The 21,952-nt window shown below is 52.0% G+C and overlaps 2 protein-coding genes across 3 annotated transcripts in view; both read left to right on the plus strand.

Moving 5' to 3' along the window:
- NCS1 (neuronal calcium sensor 1) overlaps positions 1 to 10,304 on the plus strand; it is an 81,896-nt gene extending 71,592 nt beyond the window's left edge. For both annotated transcript variants that reach the window (XM_019510670.1, XM_019510671.1), the window contains 6 exons: positions 4,293 to 4,431; positions 5,822 to 5,900; positions 6,629 to 6,717; positions 7,310 to 7,387; positions 7,828 to 7,946; positions 10,085 to 10,304. In XM_019510670.1, coding sequence (XP_019366215.1) covers positions 4,293 to 4,431; positions 5,822 to 5,900; positions 6,629 to 6,717; positions 7,310 to 7,387; positions 7,828 to 7,926 — 484 coding nt within the window. In that variant the 3' untranslated portion in view covers positions 7,927 to 7,946; positions 10,085 to 10,304. The remainder of the gene's footprint in view (positions 1 to 4,292; positions 4,432 to 5,821; positions 5,901 to 6,628; positions 6,718 to 7,309; positions 7,388 to 7,827; positions 7,947 to 10,084) is intronic.
- Positions 10,305 to 16,731: 6,427 nt separating this feature from the next.
- HMCN2 (hemicentin 2) overlaps positions 16,732 to 21,952 on the plus strand; it is a 121,404-nt gene continuing 116,183 nt past the window's right edge. Inside the window, exons 1-3 of the mRNA XM_019510296.1 lie at positions 16,732 to 16,773; positions 19,391 to 19,483; positions 21,056 to 21,113. Of these exons, the coding sequence (XP_019365841.1) occupies positions 16,732 to 16,773; positions 19,391 to 19,483; positions 21,056 to 21,113 (193 nt within the window). The remainder of the gene's footprint in view (positions 16,774 to 19,390; positions 19,484 to 21,055; positions 21,114 to 21,952) is intronic.

Genomic DNA, 21,952 nt, shown 5'->3' on the forward strand with positions numbered 1-21,952 from the left:
CCTCCTCCTCCTCCAGTGTCGCCAGGGCCTCGTACCTGTTCTCCAGCCGGCCCGGAGCAGCTGGTGCTGCTGTGTTATGGGCAGCCCTGGATCTGGAGGTGACCGTCTGCCACTCTGCAGTGGAGGGCACCTCCCGGGGTGCTTCTCCCTTGGGTGCGTGGCCCTGCAGCGAAAGGAAATAGCCACCAATTTCTTCCTCCACCTTCTTCTTCCGCCTTTGCCCTGCCCTAGCAGGAGTCTCCCTCCTGGCCCTTCCTGCTCGCCCACCGGTGCGCTCTTACAGAGTGTTTGCGTGCTCTGTTCGCGCGCCGCGGCTCCCTACCGGCTCAGCTGCATCCGGTCCCTCTGCCCACTTACCTTAGGGGGATCAGCTGCTGCTGCTGCCCCCGTTGCTGCTGTGTCCGCCTCCGCCTCGGGTCTGGTAAGGGGACGCACGTGCGTGCAGGACACACGTGTGCCTGGATCCCTCCTCTCCCCACTGCTCCTGCTCCTGGCTTTTTGTACCAGGCCCGTCACCCTGGTGTCTGGCCTCCCTGAAACCTCATCTAGTCTGCGGCGTTACGACCTCTAACGAAGGCAAACAGCGTTTTCCCCAGGACTGTTTAAGGGGCTTGCTGGCCCTGGGGCAGGGGTGAGCAAAATGCAGCCCATGGGTTGGATGCAGCCTGCCAAGCCATTCTATCCAGCCCGCAGGGACCCTAAAAAATGTAGAAAATGAATATTTATCTGCCCCTGGCTGCCTGTCATGCGGTCCTCGATGGCTTGCCAAAACTCAGTAAGTGGCCCTCAGCCCAAAATAATTGCCCGCCCCTGCTCTAGGGATGTCTTGGCATCCAAGTCACAAGAGCCTCTGTACACTTGGACAGTCTCCAATGGGATTCCCTGCAGCGGGTGTGCATTGTAACATGCCCAGGCATACCTAAGACATGATGCTGCATGCTGATGATCATTTACTGCAATTACAGGGACAGGAGCTTGATGCTGCTACTCTAAAAACCCAGGCTTCTCCCCCCTGAGCTAAAGGAGAATCACCCTTGGCTGCCAGCGGTATAGGTCCAGTGACCCAGATCCTGTTCTGCCTCAGAGAAAACATTTTATGTACACCCAGCTGTTGCATTTCACTATGCTCTACTTCTTAATTTGTCTCTGGCTGTCTGGCCATCCTTCCTCAAGCAGGATAAACCCTCCAGAAGCTGGAGCTGAACTTTCAAGCCCCACAGCATTCAAAATAGCCCTCCCTGAGCACTCCTACGGGCAGCCTGCGCTGATCAACAGGAGGTTGGCCACAATGATGCTGTACAGGACTGGGACCCTAGTTAGAAAGGAACTAGTGAGGATATACAAGGAAGACAAGCTACCTTCCGACCTGGCTCCGTCAGGATCGGACGTCCTGTTTCTGCTGTCCCAAGGCAGGAAAAATGTTTAAACAAACTCATTTGATATCCTGTAACGTCCTTCTGCTCCCTCCAAGCACCTGTGGCTTAGGCAGGCTTGGAGAGGGGAGAGGAGGTTACTCGGGCCACTGTGCCCGGAGCTTGTGGAGTGACGCAGAAGGTAACAGCGCGCTCCTACATCAATCGGTGCTTCCCTTTCCTGTAAATATTATTCCAGCACCGGCTGCAGTGCAGCCTGACTCGGTGAGCTGGCCAAGCAGCCATTGGGAATTCATAAATATTTCCATCCCCTGTCCCCCCTGCACCCTCCTGGATGAAGGTGCAAGATTGATCGCTGCGGTGGCTTGTCTCCATCTGGACAGAGCTGGCAGCGGGAAGGCCTTGGTGTGCTAATTCCCAGCCCAGCAACAAGTCAACTCCTCTGCAGCTGTGGAAGGGAGGTGCGTGTGGCTCTCGGGTGGCTAGTGGCTGCTTCCCGAGTGGCTCGGGGGCCGTATCTGTTGCTGTGGCCAGCAGTCTGTGTGGGCATCAGGAGAGGGGCATGGCAGAGGCCGGTTCTGCCTGTTCCTCTCCTGCCTCCTTGCTTGTTCTCGTCATGCTTTACTGGTGGGGGACACAGCAAGACGACTAACTAGCAGCACACAAAACACCTAGAGATAGGTCCTGGCCCCACTGAGGTCAGAGGAGTTGGACTGTTGCTGTCAGTGGTGTTGGGAAGTCTCGTTCATGCTGGTGCCCTCGTTCGTTGGAGCCGGAGCAGAGCAAAGCCACTGCCCTGATGCACTGAGCCCTGCTCTCCTTCCACAGGCAACTCGGATGCAGGCCCCGCTTTTGCTGCACTGGGGTGTTCCTAGCAGGGAAGGGGTCTCACTGCTGCTCCAGAGGTGCCTCCTGTATCCCACTGACCCAGGTTGGGAGTCAAAGGGGGCCTGAAGTGATGCAAGCCACATCCCTCCCCTTTGCTGCAGAAACCGGGGCATTATAACCCTGCCAGCCTAGGCTAGGAAGGGCCTTTGCCTTTTTTGGTGTGTTCTTGGTAGTTGTCTGACAAACTCTTCCCATGACCCGGGCCCAGCCTACAGATTGCTCACGTGCTATTCGAGTATTTGCTACCATGATTCACCTGGCCGAGTGCCATTGCTTCTGCTATACCTCAGCCCGTGACCCCTGCATCAGCCCCCACCTCCCATTACAAGGTGGAAGAGTTGCTCCCTCCACTGCCTCCTAGATGGATTAAATTATTTGTCCCGATGGTCTTACAGCTGAAGATGCTGCTGTCAAGTCAGTGGACCCGAGCTCTAGTCCTGTACCATGGCAGCGTCTCACTGTGACACTCTGGGTCCCTCCCTCCACTGCCCTGTGTCTCAGTTTCCCCACCTTTAAAATGGGAGTAATAATACCAACCTTCTTGGCAAAGGTTTTTCAGATCCATGGATGAAAAACACAGCCTACAGCAAATTACCCAGGACTGTATATACAAAGGCCTCCTCGACTGAGCTGGGATGGAGCTGCAGTGTTGCAGATGGAGCTATAAATGGCCTTGTTTGCATTCCCTGCACAGAGCTGCTGTTCAAGTCAGCGAGGCCCCATGCACAGACCAAAGGCAGACTTTCTCCTGTTTATGTTTATGTGGTGCTATTATGTTAGACTGTTGCTCTGAGACTTGCATGATAAGTGCTTTTAAATGAGCACATAGCGCAACAGCACATATGGGGCTATAGGTGTTTCAGGGCCTAATCTGAGCAGATAAGTGATTGCATAATGCAATCCTCTGATAAGGTGCCGCGCCGTTCACTGCAGTGACTTAGAAGTTACACATCAGCTGCAGTGTTACTCTAATGCCTGTGGTCTCTTCTGTGCGAGCACTTCATTATTAATGTTTTCAGCACTTTTCATCTACAAAACACTTTGCAGGCATTAACATCTCTGGGCAGTTCCTACAGACAGGCGGGATCAGAGCTAGGGCTAGCCCTCATGCTGTGCCAGTTCCTGGGCCTGGGCTGTCCCCTGGCTCAAAGGGCCAATGAAAATACTGTTTTTCCACATGGAAGATTTGATTGTTGGGCTAGATTCATTTCTGTTATCATCATCATCATTATTATTATAAAAGAATGAAAGCCTGGCTTGTAGGTGGTGTTTCTCATTTGTAGATCTGACAGGTAAGGACCCTGAGGATCACCTGTCCAAGTCTGCCTGAGAAAAGAGCAAAACCTGGTCTTCTGAGTCCCAGTTCGGTGCTGTATTCATTGGCCATTCCTGCCCCCCAGGACGAGGGCATCCCATTACCTTGTGCCTTTGATCTTGGCACCATCTTGTGCAGCAGCTGGTGCACGAGAGAGCTTGCAAACAGGTGCTGGCATGAGCAAGCACAGGGCCATGAGAGCACTTTTCAGGGTCGCTTCCTAACGCTTAGCACTTGTCAGCCTTGGATCGGGAAGGACTTGAGAAGAGAAAGCAGGTATTGCCATGCTCAGGTTTCCAACAAGAGGTGGAGCAGGCTGCCATGCTCCAGTCAGGGACGGCGGCCTTCTCAGGCGGCACTTCATGCCGCGGTGGCATAGAGCCTACCATGGAGCTGCCCCAACCACACAGCTATCTTGGCAGGGGCACCAAAGCCTCCTCGTCATCCAGGTATGTGCAGACACGGTCTCAGTCAGAGACATCCTAGAAATATTGCAATAGGAAAGAGAGTCACGGGGAGGAAATTAGCCATCAGGTCCCTTTTGCTCTCTGCACAGACTCCCACTGCAAGAGAAAGTTCAGCTCAGGATTAGTGCACTGGTTAGCTAAAGTGGCCACAATAGCCTCAGCTGAGTTAGAGGTGTGAAGGGCTTGCGTGATGTGTTGCTCATCTATAGGCAACTCCCTCCTTTCTTTCTTTCTTTCTTTCTTTCCCAGGTACAAGGGCTTCATCAAGGACTGCCCCAGCGGCCAGCTGGATGCTGCTGGGTTCCAGAAGATCTACAAGCAGTTCTTCCCCTTTGGCGACCCAACCAAATTTGCCACCTTTGTTTTTAACGTTTTTGATGAAAACAAAGTAAGTGGGGTCTGCCGGGAGCTGAGCCCCGCGCTGCCAGCCTCATGGTGTGGGACACCCCATGGAGTTTATTGCGCAGAGCCGCCCGCTCACCGCTCCTTTCTCATGGCGCCCAAGCCCCAACGTTGGCTTCTTGGGGTGTGAAATGAGAGCGGAGGAGCTTTTGCGGCGAGGCCCTATGCTTATTTTACTTGATCATCATCCTGCTGGAAGGGGATAAAGGGTAAAGCGAGAGAGGTGCTACAAGGCATTTTGCACAGCTGACACAAGCCCTCCAGGCCAAGCATCCCATCTCCCCGAGAGCCCCTGGCGTGATCCGTGGTTGGGATTATAGGCCGCTGCAGGTTTTACATGGCCATCACAAGCCAGATTATGCTCCTTACAGCTGAGCTGCCACAGAGATAAATGTTAATCATCTCCCATGCCTTTAACCCTTTCCTCCTTGCTGGCACTTAAAGCTCTCTTCTCTTTCCCAAAGGAGGATATTGGGGGGTGCCGGCTCCTCTTTATGCCCGCATATTGTCAGACTTGGGCACCAATGGTTTTGCAAAGCTGCAGAGGAAATAATCCTGGGGTCTGCCTGCCCTGCTGGTGCCAGTCAGTGCCAGCCTCTCCCAGACCTATGCTGCATGCAGATGTGGGGCAGTGGTTTCCCATATGTCTTCATTCTGCATATAACTCCGTGAGGGAGAGAAGGTGTTTCACTTCCACGTCTCATGTGCCTTTTTCCATAGGCAACCAGCCTTATTTGAGTTTACATAGCCATGCTGGCCAGAGGCCCCTCAGGCTTTTCCCAACTGCCTCGCCCTCTCGCTGAGACAAACCATGCCCACTCCACGCATGCTGCCCTCAGGAGAACTCGTGGGCACGTGCCCAGCGCTCCACCTCTGTCTCAGGAGGCAGCACATGCAGAGCAGGCGTGCTGCACTTTGCACTCCCCGGCATAGTGCGGGAGCTCTGCAGACTTGCCCTTATGTTTCCTTCCTCGTTGGCTGGGGGTGGGTGCAGCCCATCTTCCCTGGGTTGGCCACTGGTCTGGATGCACAACAGTGAAGGGAAGCGCAGGATGAGGCCGTGGCTCCAGCAGTCCAGATTGCAGGTGGCTGCCAGTGCATTTTGGTGCCTAGCCGCTGGTCAACTTCCTGCCCTCTCTCCTACCCCTTGCTAACTCCCTTAGTTCTAGGAGTAACTTGACCCCTGACTCTTGGGGGGTCACTTTGGGCGACAAGGCAAGATCTCAGTTGCTAGCACAGGTGGCAACAAAATTCTGCTCACATCGTACGAATCAGCAGCCCAGCATCTACACTGAGCTGGCCTGCCTGCATCTCAGCCTCTTCCCCCATGCATGAGCCTCTGCTGCGGGATCTCACAGGGCCCTTTCCTTTCTCAGGATGGCAGGATCGAGTTTTCGGAGTTCATCCAAGCCCTGTCGGTCACTTCCCGAGGGACACTGGATGAGAAGCTGCGGTGTAAGTGCTTAGTCCCATCTGAAACCGGGAGCCGGACACCCTGTCTGTGAAGGCTGGCCAGGGCTAAAATCGAGAGCACAGTCCAAAGCGCGCAGACCCTGCAAGCTGTCTGCTTGCCTAGGGGAGCACTGCAGAGACATGTCTCGCTCAGGTCTTGTGCTTGCCCTGGGACAGGCCTGTTCTTAGTGCCCAGGCTTGCGGTGTGCTAGCTGGAATCAAAGAGCGGGGACACGTAGCGGGCTGTCAAGGCATGTTTCCAGAGCACAGAGCTGTGTGCCACTTAGTGCACGTGCACTGAAGTGCCCGAGGTGTGTGGTGGATCGACTGCCCTGTGGAAGAGGCCTCATTACCTTTGGCATGGGAGCAGCCTGGGCAGCAGCAGGGCAGGGGTCCCCCTTGCAAATACACATCAGCTCCCAGGGGCAAATTGAGTTCCCAGAAGCCAGTCAGGTCTTGGCCTCCTTGCTGAGACTGGCATCTGGGGGTGACTTAGCACCAACAGGGTTGATGTAGGCTTTAGCCAGCTGGAGGTTATGTATTCATCTCACACACAGGCCATTGCCTGACTGCCAAGCGTGCTGCAGCTTGGGTCTCATCCCCTCTGGAGGCAAAGAGCACTTCAGCTGCTTGCCACCTCCCCCAGTCAATCAGTGCCCTGTCAGCAGGGTTGTGCCCCTGCATGGGTGCGTGGAGCTTCCTAAGCCCCTCTGCCTTGCTCTTCGTTTCAGGGGCATTTAAACTGTATGACTTGGACAACGACGGGTACATCACGAGGAATGAGATGCTGGACATCGTAGATGCTATTTATCAGATGGTGGTAAGCAGTTGGGCAGGGGAAGGTGGACGGCACGTTAGCAAGTGCAGTGGGCAGCCTCAGAAGGAGTTTGCAGCCCTGGCTTCATGAATATGGTGAGGGAGAGCAGGGGAGCCCTTGACCAGCACCCCACCCCTGTGACCATGATGCAGACATGACTTCAGAGCCAATGCTTCCAGGGAGACCAAGCAGCCCCCATCAGACCACTTTGGTTGCACATCCCACTGTGGGGAGAGCAGTGTTCCTTATCCACTTTCCCAGGCTGCTGCAGCCTGGGCTTCTGGTGCCTCAGTCTGTTGCTCCAGGTTGGGACTGGCATCCGAGTGTAGGTCTTTGCTAAGGGGGTGATGTAGCTGGGGCATGCACTGAGGGTGACCAAATGCTGCCTGTGGGGAGGGGAGCTGGCTTTCTGCAGTGCAGACAGAGGAGCACAAAGCTGCTCTAGCTGACAGTGCCCTTCAGAGATGGTCCTGGTCACCAGTGCCAGAAGGGACAGGGAAAAGACAGCAAGATGCAGAGATCCCCCAGCACAAAAGAGGCAGGGCATGCCCAAGCAGGAGATATGTTTGACTGGCACTCTCTCGTATCCCCACAGGGAAATACAGTGGAGCTCCCGGAAGAGGAAAACACCCCTGAGAAGAGGGTGGATCGGATTTTCGCCATGATGGACAAGGTGAGTCACAGGGAGTACCTGTGTGTCGCCAAGAGCATGAAACACCCGGCCGTATAGCTGTCTCCTTTAACAGCGAACTTTCCACCGCCCGCCCGGTGCTTCTCTGGGGCTGGTGGACTTCCTCCAGCTTGCTCAGGGCTTCTCAGCACCCCCTCTGTTGCCTCTGGTGCTTGTCTCAATGGCAGCCCCCACCTAGACCACATCCTGGGGTGGGGGCATTTGCCTGAAATGTTCTTCCAGCTTCTGGCTTCCCTGTGGGTTCCTGAGCAGGGCGGGGGGCTGAGAGGTGAGGTTGCTCGAGTGTGTTGCTCTCCCCAGGCCAATCGAGGGCTTGATCCTGGGAAGGACTCTGCCTCCGTTAACAGGCAGAAGTTTCAACTGAACGAATAAAAGCCCTTTGCCATCAGCCCTCTGCAGCTCTCGCTGCCTTTGCCTTGCAGAACGCCGACGGGAAGCTCACGCTGCAGGAGTTCCAGGAGGGCTCCAAAGCTGACCCCTCCATCGTACAGGCGCTATCTCTCTATGACGGACTCGTATAGTCCTGGAGTCCCAAACTGCGGTAAGTTGAGCAAGGCGCTGGGGCTGGGGACCAGTGTTTGTCGTAGGCAGGACTGGTAGGGTAACACACTCAGGGGAAGTAGATTCATAGATGCTAGGGTGGGAAGAGATCTCAACAGATCATTGAGTCTGACCCCTTGCCTAGGCAGGAAAGAGCGCTGGGGTCAGATGACCCCAGCCAGATGCTGATCCAGCCTTCTCTTAAAGACCCCCAAGGTAGGGGAGTGCACCACCTCCCTTGGAAGCCCATTCCAAATTTTGGCCACCCTCACCGTGAAGAAGTTTTTCCTGATATATAGCCTAAATCTGCTCTCTGTCAGTCTGTGACCATTGTTCCTTGTTACCCCAAGAGGCGCCCTGGTGAACAGAGCATCTCCGATCCCTTGCTGCGTCCCCCTAATGAATTTGTAGGCGGTCACAGTCGGATGGATGGAAGAGACCTTAGGGAGCTGGACCTCCCCCAGCCCATGGGCAGGATCAGCTCTGGCTAATCCACTCCTCAATGGAAGAGGGCTAAATGACTGCTCACCACAGGGTAGCAGTGTGCACATGGGCAGGTCCCACGGGGCAGCTGATGCGCTACAAAGCCTCTTTTGCTTTGTGGTGCTCTGCCCATGCACTGAGACACTCCAGATAGGCTGGGCTGGATCCTGGGAAGTGCACTGGAGGAAACAAGCCTGCCAGGTGACGTCCCAGGGCACCTTTGTCTCTACCCTTGGGTTTTCAGTGCTTCACTCCCCACATTGAGGCAGGATGAGCAACATCCCAGGAGGCTTCAGTGTGTGGCTTTGCATCACTTCACTGAGCTGCTCTAGGCTTTGCAGCTTGCTTCCATGTTTGTGTTTCTGCTAGATGGGGCAGTGGTGTGGTAATGAGGGTGCCAGTATTGATGAGTGGGCAGGGCTGGAGATACTGCATTCCCTGGAGCTCATGGTTTCCTCTGAGCCCTCCCCTCCTGTATGCACTTAGCTGCTTTTAAGGTGGTATCTAGCAGGCTCTAGTGGAGAACAAGTGTAGGAAAAGGCTGGGCTCTCAGGAGGGAATGAGTGTGGAAAGCAGGGCTGGCCCTGGGTGCCTGCATATGGCAAATTGGCTCTCAAAGCCTTGTGCTGCAGAGATGCAAGGAGGCTTCAGGAAGATGCCAACCTGGAGAAGTTGGTGGTGGGAAGGGAGGGAGGGAGACATCTTTCCCCAGGGTACAGGAGAGGAGCTGACATCGGTAGCTAGACTCAGATTTAGCTGGATTTTGTTCCAAACTCCCCCTTAGGCGTTTCATCACTGGTACCAGCTGACATGGTGTGGATCCCTCTCTGTGTGCTTGGGGGACAGTGACAAACAGCCTTTGGATTTCCAGGCATCCTCCAGGGTTGTTGTAAGCACTGATACAGTAAAGCTTGCCTCGTTGTAAAGGCTTTAAAGCTGGCAGGTGCTGCGGTATGGATCACGCTGTATCTGCAGCGATCACATTTAGCAAAGCCCTGGAGGCAGCTTGCAAAATGCAGTGGTTAGAGAAGGTGCTCTTGAGCAAAGCACAGCTTTCAGGGGCTACTACCAAGCAGTGCCAGCACGTTCTTAGAAATTACCAATGATCATTCATATGGATTCTTATTTAATTACTGTATTAGTCTGATTTATAAGTCAACCCTATATATATATAATACATTTCCATGCGCTACTTCCCCTCGTGCCCTTTGTGTTTTCACCTTGCTCTGGTGCTACCTGGCCTTTTTTTTTTTTTTTAAGGATTTCACAATTTTGGATCAAGTTCCTGATTGTGAAATTTCGATAGACTGAGGTGAGATGGGCTTAAAAAACACGAGATTTTCAATTAAGACCATAACAGCTGTGGGTTTGGGGCCTGTCCAGTGTCATGTTTCCAAACTTGTTCTTGCAGTCATAAAGGCTAGAAACTTGCCTTTTTTTTCCTTCCCAATGAAAGCTGACCTCCTGTCATCCCCTGACTCCAGGAGCTAGTGCCTTAAGAACAGCCCCCCACGTGGCAACACCCCGGACACAATTGTATGAGTTGGCCGCACCACCTCTTGCACTCCAAAATGTCACCCTGCCTCTGGTGTCTTTGACTGAAGCGTGGTTTGACTTGTGCCTCTCCTTCCCCACCCCACCCCGTCTCTTTTTCAGATGTCTGGGGGAAGACTCTCTCTGTGCCATCAGACCACCTCAGTAAAGAAGCTCGCCTGTCCCTCTACGGCCTTCCTTTCTGTTATGCGAACAAAGGATGTGCTTGAAGTGTGAGGCCACCCCCACCCACCCTGCGCTCTGAATCAGCCGTTCCCATTTGCCAACTTCCGCTTTTTCAAAAAAAAAAACCCAAAAAAAGAAAAAGGAAAAAAAAAAGAGAAAAAAAAAACAACAAAAAAGCAGCAAATTGTGGAGAATCAGGGTGGGGGGGAGGAATGGTGGGCCGCTGCGTGGGGAACACCCCCCCTCCCCGCACACTTCGCTTTCCTTTCATTTCTTTTTTGTTTTGAACGGACCGAAAACGACACGAGATTGGACATTTCTTTGGTAGAAAACCACAGACTTGAAGGAGGAGCCAAAAGGTACTGCTGATGCCTGGGAATTCGCGGCCCCTGCAAGCCCGCCGAGCGCTCACGGTTGGAGTGGGCTTTCACTGCATCGGGGCGGGGGGAAGGCGGCGGATAAAAGGCATTTGGAAACGATCGTTCTACATCATCCGCAGTTTCAGCAACGGCCCAGCCTGCGTCGCTTGGGATAATATTATTTCTTTTGTGATACAGTATTGTGGGGCTTGGGTTTTCTTTTCTTTTTTTGTTTTGTTTTTGGTGGAAAAAAGTGAGGCTTTTTTATAGACTTATCTACATGAGCGATATCTTTATTTATTTGTTGTGGATGTTGCTGCGTGTAGTCTCGTGTATGTCAAACACCTAGGCGATATTTGTTGCGAGGTTTACACACCTACACATTACTGCAGGGGAAGGGGAGCCTGCAATAGCAATGAAGCCAAAAATCTTTTCCGCCCTCCCCCCCACCACGTCTGCTGTGCTTTGCCAGCTGGCTGATGTTTCCGGGGGGATCACGTAGCTCCTTTTCTTCATTCCCCATTTCCTGCCCTTTCTGCTCCATCCTCTTGATAAGCTCAGCTCATTCCCCTGAGACGGATCTCAAGACCAGAATTGAGTTCCATCTTTCTGTCGACGATCTGCATTTTCTGTTTCCCTTTCGCATTTCATGTTGCCATCTTGCCTTTGATGTAAAGCAGACTGATGAAATATATACAGTATCCAGACTTTTTCTGCATGAAAAGTATTAATGGGGCCAAGATTGTCTTAGCTTTAAAACAACTCCTCTTTCTGAATACACTGGGAATGTTGTGTGTCCATCTTTCTGGGTCGGGGAAGGGGGTTAAACACTTGGAACCACATTAACTCTTTTGTAATGACCAAGGAGATTTGGAGCCTGGGGACAGAGACGGCTGGGCGACTGTCTGGTTAGCTGCTTTCATAGTTTCTGAAAAGAACCAGCGGGGCCCTGGAGCTCAGGAGAGCTGTCTAAGCAGACTATAGCTCGTAGCTGTTTAAGGCAAAAACACCACCCCTTGACACAGTGCAGAGCTACGCCAGAGCCGTGCTTTGGAAGGGAGCGCAGGGCGGAAGGATGACTGTTGTTTCCTAGACGTTTGCTCTCATTTTTCAGTTTTGGAAAGTACAGCGAGGTTTGCTTTCCGGGCAGCACGTGGAGAGGGGAGTCGAGAAGCCTTTCCCAGGAGGTCACGTCTATTCCTACTGCTACCTTATAGTGTCACAAAGATGGGCCTCTGCTAAAAAAAAGCCAAACCGACAGGAAATCAGAAAAATCAGATCCAGCCCCTTGTGGGGCTGCTCCTTCTTTCTCCTCCCTTGGCAGAATGGAAGAGTAGACCAGGAGCGCAATAGCACGTGCAGACTCTGTCCAGATTCCCGAGTCTGGAAAGCAGCCCTAAGCGCAGAGATACGACCGGAGGTGGCTCCACAGTGCAGCAGGAAACTCCTTGTGCTGCCTGTGTCTGGGATGATGCACCATGAATCCCAGGGGCCTTTCCCAACATCCTTGGCCATGCACGATTGTGCAGGTCCCTCTTGTGCTCTCTAGCTGAGGTCTGCAGCTTAGTGGACATCAGCTGCCACCTGAATTTGTGGAGGAGGGTGAGCAGGTGTGCTAGTGATTGCCTTCCAGCCTTTCCCATTTCCCAGGGCTTATCAGGCCAGATCTCTTGGCCTCATCCTGGCTGCACCTCCCTAAATAGAAAATTGTGTGTGCAAGATCCATGTGCCAATTGACTTCTGGGATGCTTAGATTTTATGGCCTGTGGCCATCCCTGCTACAAACCCAACACTACTGAAATGTCACCCAAAACTTCCATAGGCTGCAATGACACCTGTTGGGCTGCTTATCTGGTTTCCTGTCCAGCAAGGAGGAAAGATGTGATGTAACCTGCTCCTACGTTTTCCAGTGCAGCGCCATGTGCCACTAATGGAAACCTGTGCAACGGGCAGTGGCTGCTTTTCAGAACCAAAAAATGATTAATAGATAGGACTGTGCCTTGGTAAACCCTAGCCACTGTGCCAGGCACTGCTTCCCTTTCCCCTCCAACCGTAACCTCGTGGGGTAACCACAGCAAGCCATGCTTGGTCAGGCAGCAGCCAGTCCGTATGGCCTTGCTTCGGCAATGTCTGCATGCTAGTGAGCAAGTGTGGCTTTCCCCATGGGTGCAAATATTCAGAAGAGACAGCCGTGACCATCTGTGCGTGCGCATAGATTTTGCACATTAATTCAGGCTCCAGAAACATCAGCAATTTGACTTGTGAAGACTAACAATGACAGGTTCGTCAGCAGCCACCGGCAGTAAGTCTGTTATCCCCTCTAGGCTGCACCGGGGGTAACTCAGCAACCCTCAATCCAACCAGGTCCGATTCCTTCCAGGAGGCGGCCACAAGGTCACATTCACATTAGCGTGAACCTGTCACTGGGAAAACAATGACTTTCTTCCAGTGCTTTGCATTCATGCTCAGTCAGCCACGTCTTACAGTGCAGTGTTTTCATTTTTTGTGATGGAAACCGCTTCGGAGTCTCTGCTGGCTGGTGCTGCTGTGCAGCGTTACTCTGATTACAGGAGGGTACATGGCAGGCCCTCTGCCCTGTCACAAGCCTTGGAAACCAGGAAGGCTTCAAAAATCATGCAGCCTGTTTCCTCTCATTTCTAGCACACAATTAGATGAGGAAACTCTTGAGATCGTGCTTCATACTCCAGTCTGAGTCAGGAGGGTTTGTATCTTTTGAAGAGCTCAGCCTGATTTCTGTTCCAGCAGGACAGAATCCCGTCCCTGCAGGCATCTGAGCGCACGGGACTGGATCTCTCCTCCCCGAATAGCACCAATGTCTTCTTTTACCGAGCTTTTCCTGTATTTCTCCTGAACCTGCGCCTCCTTACTGTCCAACTCCCCGGAGCAATGCGTAGAGCTAACAGGTCAGCTCTGCCATTGGCATAAATTGCTCCGCATTACACCTGCTGTGCATCCAACCTCGAGCCAGCGGTCCTGAGCCATGGGCTGTGCTCAGCCATGAGACAACGATAATTGCAGTAACCGGAGGTGGCCAGAAGTCCAACCGCCCATGCATAGACCTTACACAACAGAGGAGACCTGAGTCAGGATGAAACCTGTATTTCACTTTGAGCACCTTCACTGGGATTTTCTAGTGAACCTAATAGAGTTAGGCACCCAAATCCTTTCGGTACCCAGCTACCCTTAGCTTCTCATAAAAGCCCGAATCCTCAAGCAGAGTAACTGTCTACCTGGGGTGACTGCTTATTCCCCTCTCCCCAGCTTAGCTGGTAAGGCGCTCGCTCTTGTTCTGCGACTGTACTCTGTTTGTAGCTATGGCAGGAATAAGACTGTCCTGTTTGGGCTGTCCTGAAAAGTCATCCCCTTCCGTGCATCTCTCTTGCTAGTAATATAAAGCACAAAGTGGTTGGAAGTTGCATGATCTATTTTGTTCTTTTTAAGTGGTACCACGGGAGCTTGACCCAAATGCATATCTGGCTTACTCGCTTCCAAACAGTACTGCCAGCTTTCTTTTTTTCCAAGACCTTGATGGATATGATTTCATGCCTCTTAGCACAGAAAGAGCAGTGGGCTTTGGATGGCATTTGCATTGGCAGAGCAAGAGAAAAAAATGTGTTGGAGGGGAGGAGGGGGTTGAGAACTGCAGACTGGATATTTCTGTTTCCCCTGAAAGGCAGCATTCACAGGGGAAGGCCTGAGACCTTGCAGTGAGTGATTGTAATCCCTCAGGATGTTCACCTGTGCTTGAAGATATGGCAGGAACGGCAGTGTCTCTGGTTGTCACAGAGCTTGCTGCCTAGTCGCGTGGGGTCCTGTGGTCATCTCCAACCCTGTTCAGAAAACCACTTCCGCACATGCTTCAATGTGCTGAAGTGCCCTTCCAGGAGACTTGCATCCCTGCATCAGGACTGATATGACGTCTGCCGTTGCTGACAATATTTCTGGCTCTTCAGTGATTCCCGGTCCTGATAGCTCCTCTGCTGGTGCTGCCGGCCCGGTCTTTGTCACTGAAGAGGGCAGTACTTCCACATTGCATTGCAGGGACCCGGGGACACCGTGTTTTGAAGCCTCCATGCTCCTTCTTGGAAATGAGCACCTGCACTGAAAGGCTAAGGCTCCGACGCAGGCTTCTGCAGCGTTACTGTAATAGTTTTATAAGGGGAGACTTGCTGACTTGGACAGCCCTGGAAGAGACTCAGGTGCCCTTATGAAAACCCACCAAGAAACAGCTCCATTTTCACGGGTGGGACAAGTTTGACACTCATAAAATCCAGGCCTCCTCCCATTGAAGTCAGTGGGCCAGTCCTCCACTGCTGTAACAAGTTCCACTGAGTGCAGTGAAGTTATGCTGGTCTGTCCTAGGCCAGACTAGCTCGTATCACTTGTGCCATTCCCTTCAACTGGAGCAGGGCCATCGTTTGAATCATGTAGAGCCACTGCAATGACACAAGGGATCTGATGGCCTCTGAGAGACCTCAGTTTTCTCCTGACTGCACTTGGACCCATTGCCTCGGAGAACAAAAGGGAGGGACGGGGTTGGGCTCCACGGCCGCGTGCTCTGTAGGGGCGTATCTCCCTCCTGTCAAAGCCGGCAGGGCCTGGGTTTTACATAAGACCCCACTGATTTCATGGAAAACTCAATTCCTTTCCTTCTTTTAGGGCCCAAATGCTATACTCTTGGAAACTCTGCTGTGCCTCTCCTCTCCCTTACTCTCCAGTTGCTTGCAGGTGCCAGCGGGTGTTTAAAATGAACGTGTCGCTTCTGCAAGTTTCTCTAATGATGAATGACGAACTGTGCAGAATTTGCAGCCCTCTGCTGGCAGGGGGAACATCCGTTGCTCCGACACTTTCCTCGGAAAGGCTTTTAAGTCTGGCAGAGGGTTTGCATCTGCCAGTTGATCACAGGGAGGAGCTGTTATCCCCAAAGGGACACTGCGTGAGCCATTCAAAATGACCTGTCCCTCAGCAAAAATTGGCTGAGTTGGGGAAGGCTGCCTCGGTTTTCAATAGGTGTCGCTGGCTGGGGGAGCTGCGGAGAGTCCAGCCTACTCAAGGAAGCAAGGAGTCTTGTATCAGCAAGACAGCAGATGAAAAGGGAGTCATCCCCCTTCTCAGAGAGACCACAAGCTTTGTGTGATGCCGCGGCTCTCTTTAGCCTGCTTCCTGGGAGCTGCATATGAAGCCTACGGGACGGCGCTAGTAGCAAAGACACAGTAGAGCCCTTCACCTCTCTGTCCCATGAGACGAGGTAGGAAAAAAATGTGTTTGGCAGGAAGAGTGAGCCCAGGTGGATGAGGAAAGAAGGGTTGGCTTTGGGCTTAGAAGGGCTTCAACCGACAGAGAAACCCTAAAACGCAGAGACTCCTGGGATAATCCCAGTCGATCCCACTACCTTTAGAAATCACCCGTTGTCTCCATTGCGGCCCTGCCTGACCTCTGCTGAAGACCACTTTTGCTTGGCAGTTGATTTTTGTTGGCCTGCATTTGCAGCAGCCGCTTTTCCACCTTCTGGACATTGTAGTCCATGAACCCAGATTTGCCGTCCCCCCCCACACCCATCCCTTCTTTTATATATTTGCACATTAAAAAAAACACACAAAAAAAACAACTCTTGCCTGACTAGAAAGCTTTTCTTGATGACTAAAGAGCCTGTCTTGATGTTAGGTTTTGTAGCAATGTAAGTTTTTCTTCTTGGACAGAGAAGCCCGTTGCTGGAACCAGATGTGTCGTGCTCTTTCGTGGCTCTGCAGTATGGTGTGGTTTCCCTTTCTCTGCGAGGCAGCGTGTCCATGAGGCTCTAGGCTCTGGACCAGACTCAGGATGCCTGTGTGCTCGTCCCACTCCCAGCTTTTGACTTGACTTAACTCTGAGCAAGTTGTTTAGGCCGCAATATCCCAGCGTGGCCAGCGATTTGGGAGCCTGGCTTTGAGACGCCTTCAGCTTCCCTTGCAGAAGCAGGGAGGACCCTCAAGTCCAGGCAAGAACAGCTGGTGCTTCAGACCTCTCCACACTTCTAAAAATGAGGCAGAAAGCATCTTGGGTTAGAAAATGTTGGCCTTAACTTCTGTGTGCCTCACTTTCCCCATTTTTAAAGTGGGTTTGAGGATACCTGCCCACCCCGGGAAAGCATTTTGAGATCTACCTATGCGAAATGCTGTAAGAGCACCAAGTATTTCATTGCTGTTCCTGATGACCAGGGAATAGATGTTGCAGAGCCTCCAGAAAACCAAGTACGTGGGACTCCGGGTAACGGAGAGGTCTTGCTTCTGGGTTTGGAATATTCCGTTTATTTGACTAATTATTATTATTTTTTAATCTGGTCGTTATTAAAAAACAACAACAACCGATTGGTTTCTTTTTGTGATGTTCTCTGCACTCAATTTCCAGAGATGTTTCTGAAATAATGAAAGACGATTGTGGCAGCCGTGACATTAAAAACGAATCATAACAAAAGCGTTATAGTCAAAGGTGCATGTCCAGGCTCTGATGACTTGCATTGCTTCTTGGCACTCTGTGTTGTTTGTCACTGTCAGTGTTGCACAGATTAAAATTCGGTATCTGTACTTTCCTTTCCTTTCTTTTTATTTCTCTGTTTGTGTGATAACTGTTGCCATTTTGTGTCCCCTTTCCCCATCACTCTGGAGCGTGTCTGGGCTGCATGGTTTCCTCTGGAAGAGACAGGGTGTGTGATCTGGAGGAAATAAGATTGGCAGATCTCTTGGCCAGTAATAGTAAGCCTCCAGGGTACAAAATGGAGAGAGAGAAGTGAGGTATTTTCTCTTGACTGTTCATTTAATTGTAGTGATCTGTAACACAAAAGCAGCCCTGCACAGCTCTTCCCTCATTGGCAGCCAGATCCCAAATGCTGATTTGGTTGCTGATGGCCTCAGAAAGAAGTTGTAGCATTGCTCTTCCCTGCCTCTTGAATGGGATGGAGTGCTCACAGTCCCATCCAGCTTTGCTGCCAGGAGCAGGTACTTGAGATGTGTCCCTGTCACTTCAGGCCAAGGGATGTTGGCTTTCATGTGCAGGCCTTGATGGCATGTGGAGAAGCAGGACAGAGTAAGCTCTCAATTCTCTATCGATGTAAAGAGGTAAGAGCCCTTGGAAATCAGTGGGGCTGCATGCATTTACATTGGACAGGAATTTGGTCCTATATTGGCCATGGTGTCACCCTTGAATACTTTGGAGGAAGTCTAGATAGATGCAAACTGTCCCCATCGGCACGTCACTTGGATGGAAACGAATACCTTGCGACTTCACACTAGTAGGCACCTTGGGCACATTGGAAACACGCTACGTATCTGTAGGCTTCTAAATACCTCTGAAGAGCCTGCTCCAGGGACTCAGGGTGCCCCAAGTTTTAGGACCTCATCTTATAACCCTTTAAAGAGGTCTGGTTTCTTCTGAGAGTGCTTAGCATCTCTTGGGAATCAGGTCTCTTTAAGATTGGGCACCCAAAATCACTAGCCCCCTTTGCAAACCTAGTTGACATGCCTGACGTGCCCTATTGCCTCTCAAACAGCTGCTAGCTGTCAGCTGTCCTGCCTAGTCCTGCCAGCCTATGCAACTGGTGTCCTGTCCCCCCTGGGAAAGGAGCCAGTGTCACTTTGGAGGCAACTATGCATTGCACTGCATGGTAAAGCACTGTTTCTTCAGCCAGCAGAGCAGAGAGGCAGCTAAAGGAGGCCGGGGGGGGACAAGGCCTGTAAGACGACGGCTGTTAGAGAGATCCTGGGTAGGCAAGCATTGGAGGCACCCTTAGGGAAGTGCCTTTGGCTGAAAAATACAGCGACTAGCTGCTAGCAGGGCAGGGAATGAATCCTGTCTGTTTTGTATAGCAGAGGCATTTGTCCCATACCTGGGGCTATCCTCCCTCTTATCCTCCCTGCTCTCCCCTACTAAAAAACTAATTGTTCACAGTCACGATCCCACAGTTCAAGCACATTTGAGTGATGAGGGATTTCATTTCCACGTGTTGGATTGTTCTTAACGTGTATCCTTTTACCTTGGCTGCTTGAGTGACTTGCTGCAACCCTGCTCCACGGCTGGGCTTTCCTCCTCTAGCAAGGATGTCATGGGTGAAGTGGGTGGGGAGCAAGGGGGCTGCTGAGATGTTTTGCACGTGCAAGAGAGTAGCTAAACTGAGCAAATAGACTGGTTTATTACTTTAATTATATATCACCTCGGGATCCTGAAGGAGATCCCCAGTCTGGGTGCAGCGAGGATGAGTGAAAAGCACTTTGCCTCAGATCCTCAAGGGGATTTAAGTGCCCATTTCCCAGAGATTTCAGTGCCTAAGTGCTTTTGAGGATCTGGACCTTGGGGTCTTCATGTGCATTTAAAGAGGTGCATACACTGTGCTTGAGCTGTCCACCACGGGGAGAATTTCACCCTTTAAGAGATTATCTTTGCAAAAGGAATAGGGAGTTTTTGAGGACCTCGTTATGCACCTTTGGAGCATTGCTGGTGCTTTCAGAAGGCAACAGATCAGACCAGAAATGGACATCCTAAAAATCCCCTTTCTCTCTCGCTGCTTCTGCTCCTAAAGAACGGAGACTCAACACCGGGTATGGGGGGAGCTCTCCGATTTAGGTTTCCCTGCCCTGAGCCTGGGGCTAAGTAACAACAGCTTTGGGGAACAGCTATGTTAGTGAAGAGGAAGCCCTTTCTGTGCATCTCCTGGTAGCTCCCTTTCTAATCTGGCTTGCATGCAACATTCCCACCTTGTCTTCTAGCTCCTGACGTGAATTCAAGAGCGAAGCAGAAAGCAAACCCCTTCAAAAACCCGGACCTTTGTGATAGTAATAAATAAAAGCTTCATGACAGAAATGCACCGCACGTGGTCTGTGTTGCTCTGCAGGACTGGGTGCCCACCATCCTCTATCGGGGGAACAGGCACTCGCCCCTGGTTGGCATTGCCTGCTCTGAGCAAGCTCCTTTGGGGAACGAAGAGGTAAGGGCAAACCCCAGAGGACTCAGGGAGATGTGCTGGAGGGTGTCTGGAGTATGGGCCCAAGCCAAGCTTTTGCAGAATGAATGAGCCAAACGGGGACTGCAGAGCATCAGGCCATAGATGGCGCCAGATGTCCAAGGAAATGGGCTTTTTCAAAGCAGAAACCCTAACTCCACAGCCTGCCTGTGACACAGGCAGAGCAGAACATGGCCATCCTCAAAGTTCAGTCCTTTTACCATGTGCTTGGGTGCAAGGATGCAGTTTAGATCCCTATAGAGGCTGTTAGATAACAGCTCCTGTAAAACATTTCCATTCACACATGAATCCAGCTGGTAGACGTGCCATTAGCATTTGTTTCTTTGTGTATCTTAACCCCTCCTATGGCACCTGGATACTCCGTTATTTTAGGCTGACTCGCTGATGTCACCTTTAACCTGCAGTGGGTTCTTTTAAAATCATAGAAAATGAGGGCTGGAAGGGACCTCAGGAGGTCACATCTAGTCCAACCCCCTGCTCAAAGCAGGGCCAGCCCCATCTAGATCATCCCACCCAAGGCTTTGTTGAGCCGGGTCTTAAAAACCTCCAAGGATGGAGACTCCACCACCTCTCCAGGTAACCTGTTCCAGTGCTTCACCACCCTCCTAGTAAGAAAGTTCTTCCTAATATCCAACCTAATCCTCCCTTGCTGCACCTGGAGCCCATTGCTCCTTGTCCTGCCATCCGCCACTGAGCACAGCCCAGCTCCCTCCTGGTTGGACCCCCCTGCAGGGCGCTGAAGGCTGCTATTACCCCCCCTTCTCTTCTGTGGCCTAAATGAGCCCCGTTCCTTCAGCCTCTCCTAAGCCACGCGCCCCAGCCCTGCTAACGGTTGCTCATTTCTGCACCACAACCTGCATAACCCAAAGCCTGAGCGACCCCACAATGTTTCCACCTCCCTCTTTTGCTGCTCAAGGCCCACTCACTGGCGCTGGATTCACATCTGACTCGTGGGTTATCCTGGTGGGGTGTAACACCGAGCTGTCCTTGCTCCCTGATGTCCGTGGGCCTGGTGGGTCCTCCTCACATTGCAACACCATTAACCAGGCTGCTGGGAAGCATTGGCTGGAACGGGGTTACTTCAGTTCATCTAGACAAGTTTAGAAATCTGGATGGGCCCAAGTTCCCTCCAGGCAGGAGCGTGGAATATAAATCTTCAGCCCAGAAGGAACTGAGGTTGGCGGTGGGGTTTGCTGGCTGTTTCCCTCCCTTTAAAAACATTCATGTGAATGCAATGCTGTGAAGAGGTGCATCGTCCTCTGTTCACCTGCCAGCGGGCGCTGACCTGTTACTGGAAGCATCATTGCCAGGGGAAAGGGAGTCTGCAGTCCTTTCCGTCCTCAGCTTCCCTGCTGAGCGCCACTAAGGGCAAAATGGACTAAGCCTGCTGGACTCACTGCACTCCTACCCCATTGGAAGACTATCTCCTGAACTTAGGCTGGATTTAATGAGACTCCAGCTCATTCCCAGCCTCCTGGCTCCTTGTGCCATACAGGTCCTAAGGCTCTTGCTCCCTCCTGCCCCCTCCTCTCCAAGCGTGCCCACGGCCTGCTGCGGAAGCGCTCGTGGGAGGAGGTGGTCACTCGGGGTGCAGGTACTGCCCTCTCCTTGCTTGCTTTTTTCTGCTCCACAAAATGATGCAACATCCCCGGCGACAGGTGAGTTGGCCTACGGCTGCCTTTCACCCATGGGGTGATCCCAGGCACTTTTAGCTACTTGCTTGGGTCAGGGAACTCTGCATGAAGAAATGCAGCCTGATATTCCCTTGGGGTAAAGCAGTGTGGGCTCTACTCACAGCTCTGACCCAAGCCACTCGCATGTCTTCAGGCAAAGCCCTGGGCCTTTGCTTGCCTTGATTCCCCTTCTGCAAAATGCAGACCCGTGGCATGTGGCTTTACGTTCATTCATGTTTGCAGCAGCCCCTTGGGTGGGTGACAGGTAGGGTGGCCATCATAGAGGACATTCTGGTTTTCTGCTACTCTGTCCTCTATTGGTACAAAACCCAGTGTCTTTATGTTCTTTATTTTTCTTCAAGAGAAAAATAGAGGACATAAAGGCTTTGGATGTCCATATCAGTAGAGGACAGAGGACAACCGGACTGTCCTCTATGATGGCCACCTTAGTGACACAGAAGAACAGCCAGGAGCCGCATTATCTGCTTGATTGCAGAGCTCCAGGGTTACATGTTGGACAGATAGGCTTTGCTGCCCGTAACACAGTGATGCCGAGCTCTGCTCTTTTATGCTGGAGCTTCTGCTTCATCATTCGGGCGTCCCACCCGTGTTCCTACTGCACATACTTTCCAGGCACCCGGCAATCAACCCTTCATACTTGTCTTCCAGCACCTCCTCCTAAAACCTGCAGGTAATCATGGACCTCAGTATTTGCCCTCCCATCCCACACTCTTTCCTTTGCCAAGGTAGCTTGCAGTCC

This window comes from Gavialis gangeticus, unplaced genomic scaffold, assembly GCF_001723915.1.
Source record: "Gavialis gangeticus isolate Ggan-Ray unplaced genomic scaffold, GavGan_comp1, whole genome shotgun sequence".
NCBI classification, from domain to species: Eukaryota; Metazoa; Chordata; order Crocodylia; family Gavialidae; genus Gavialis; species Gavialis gangeticus.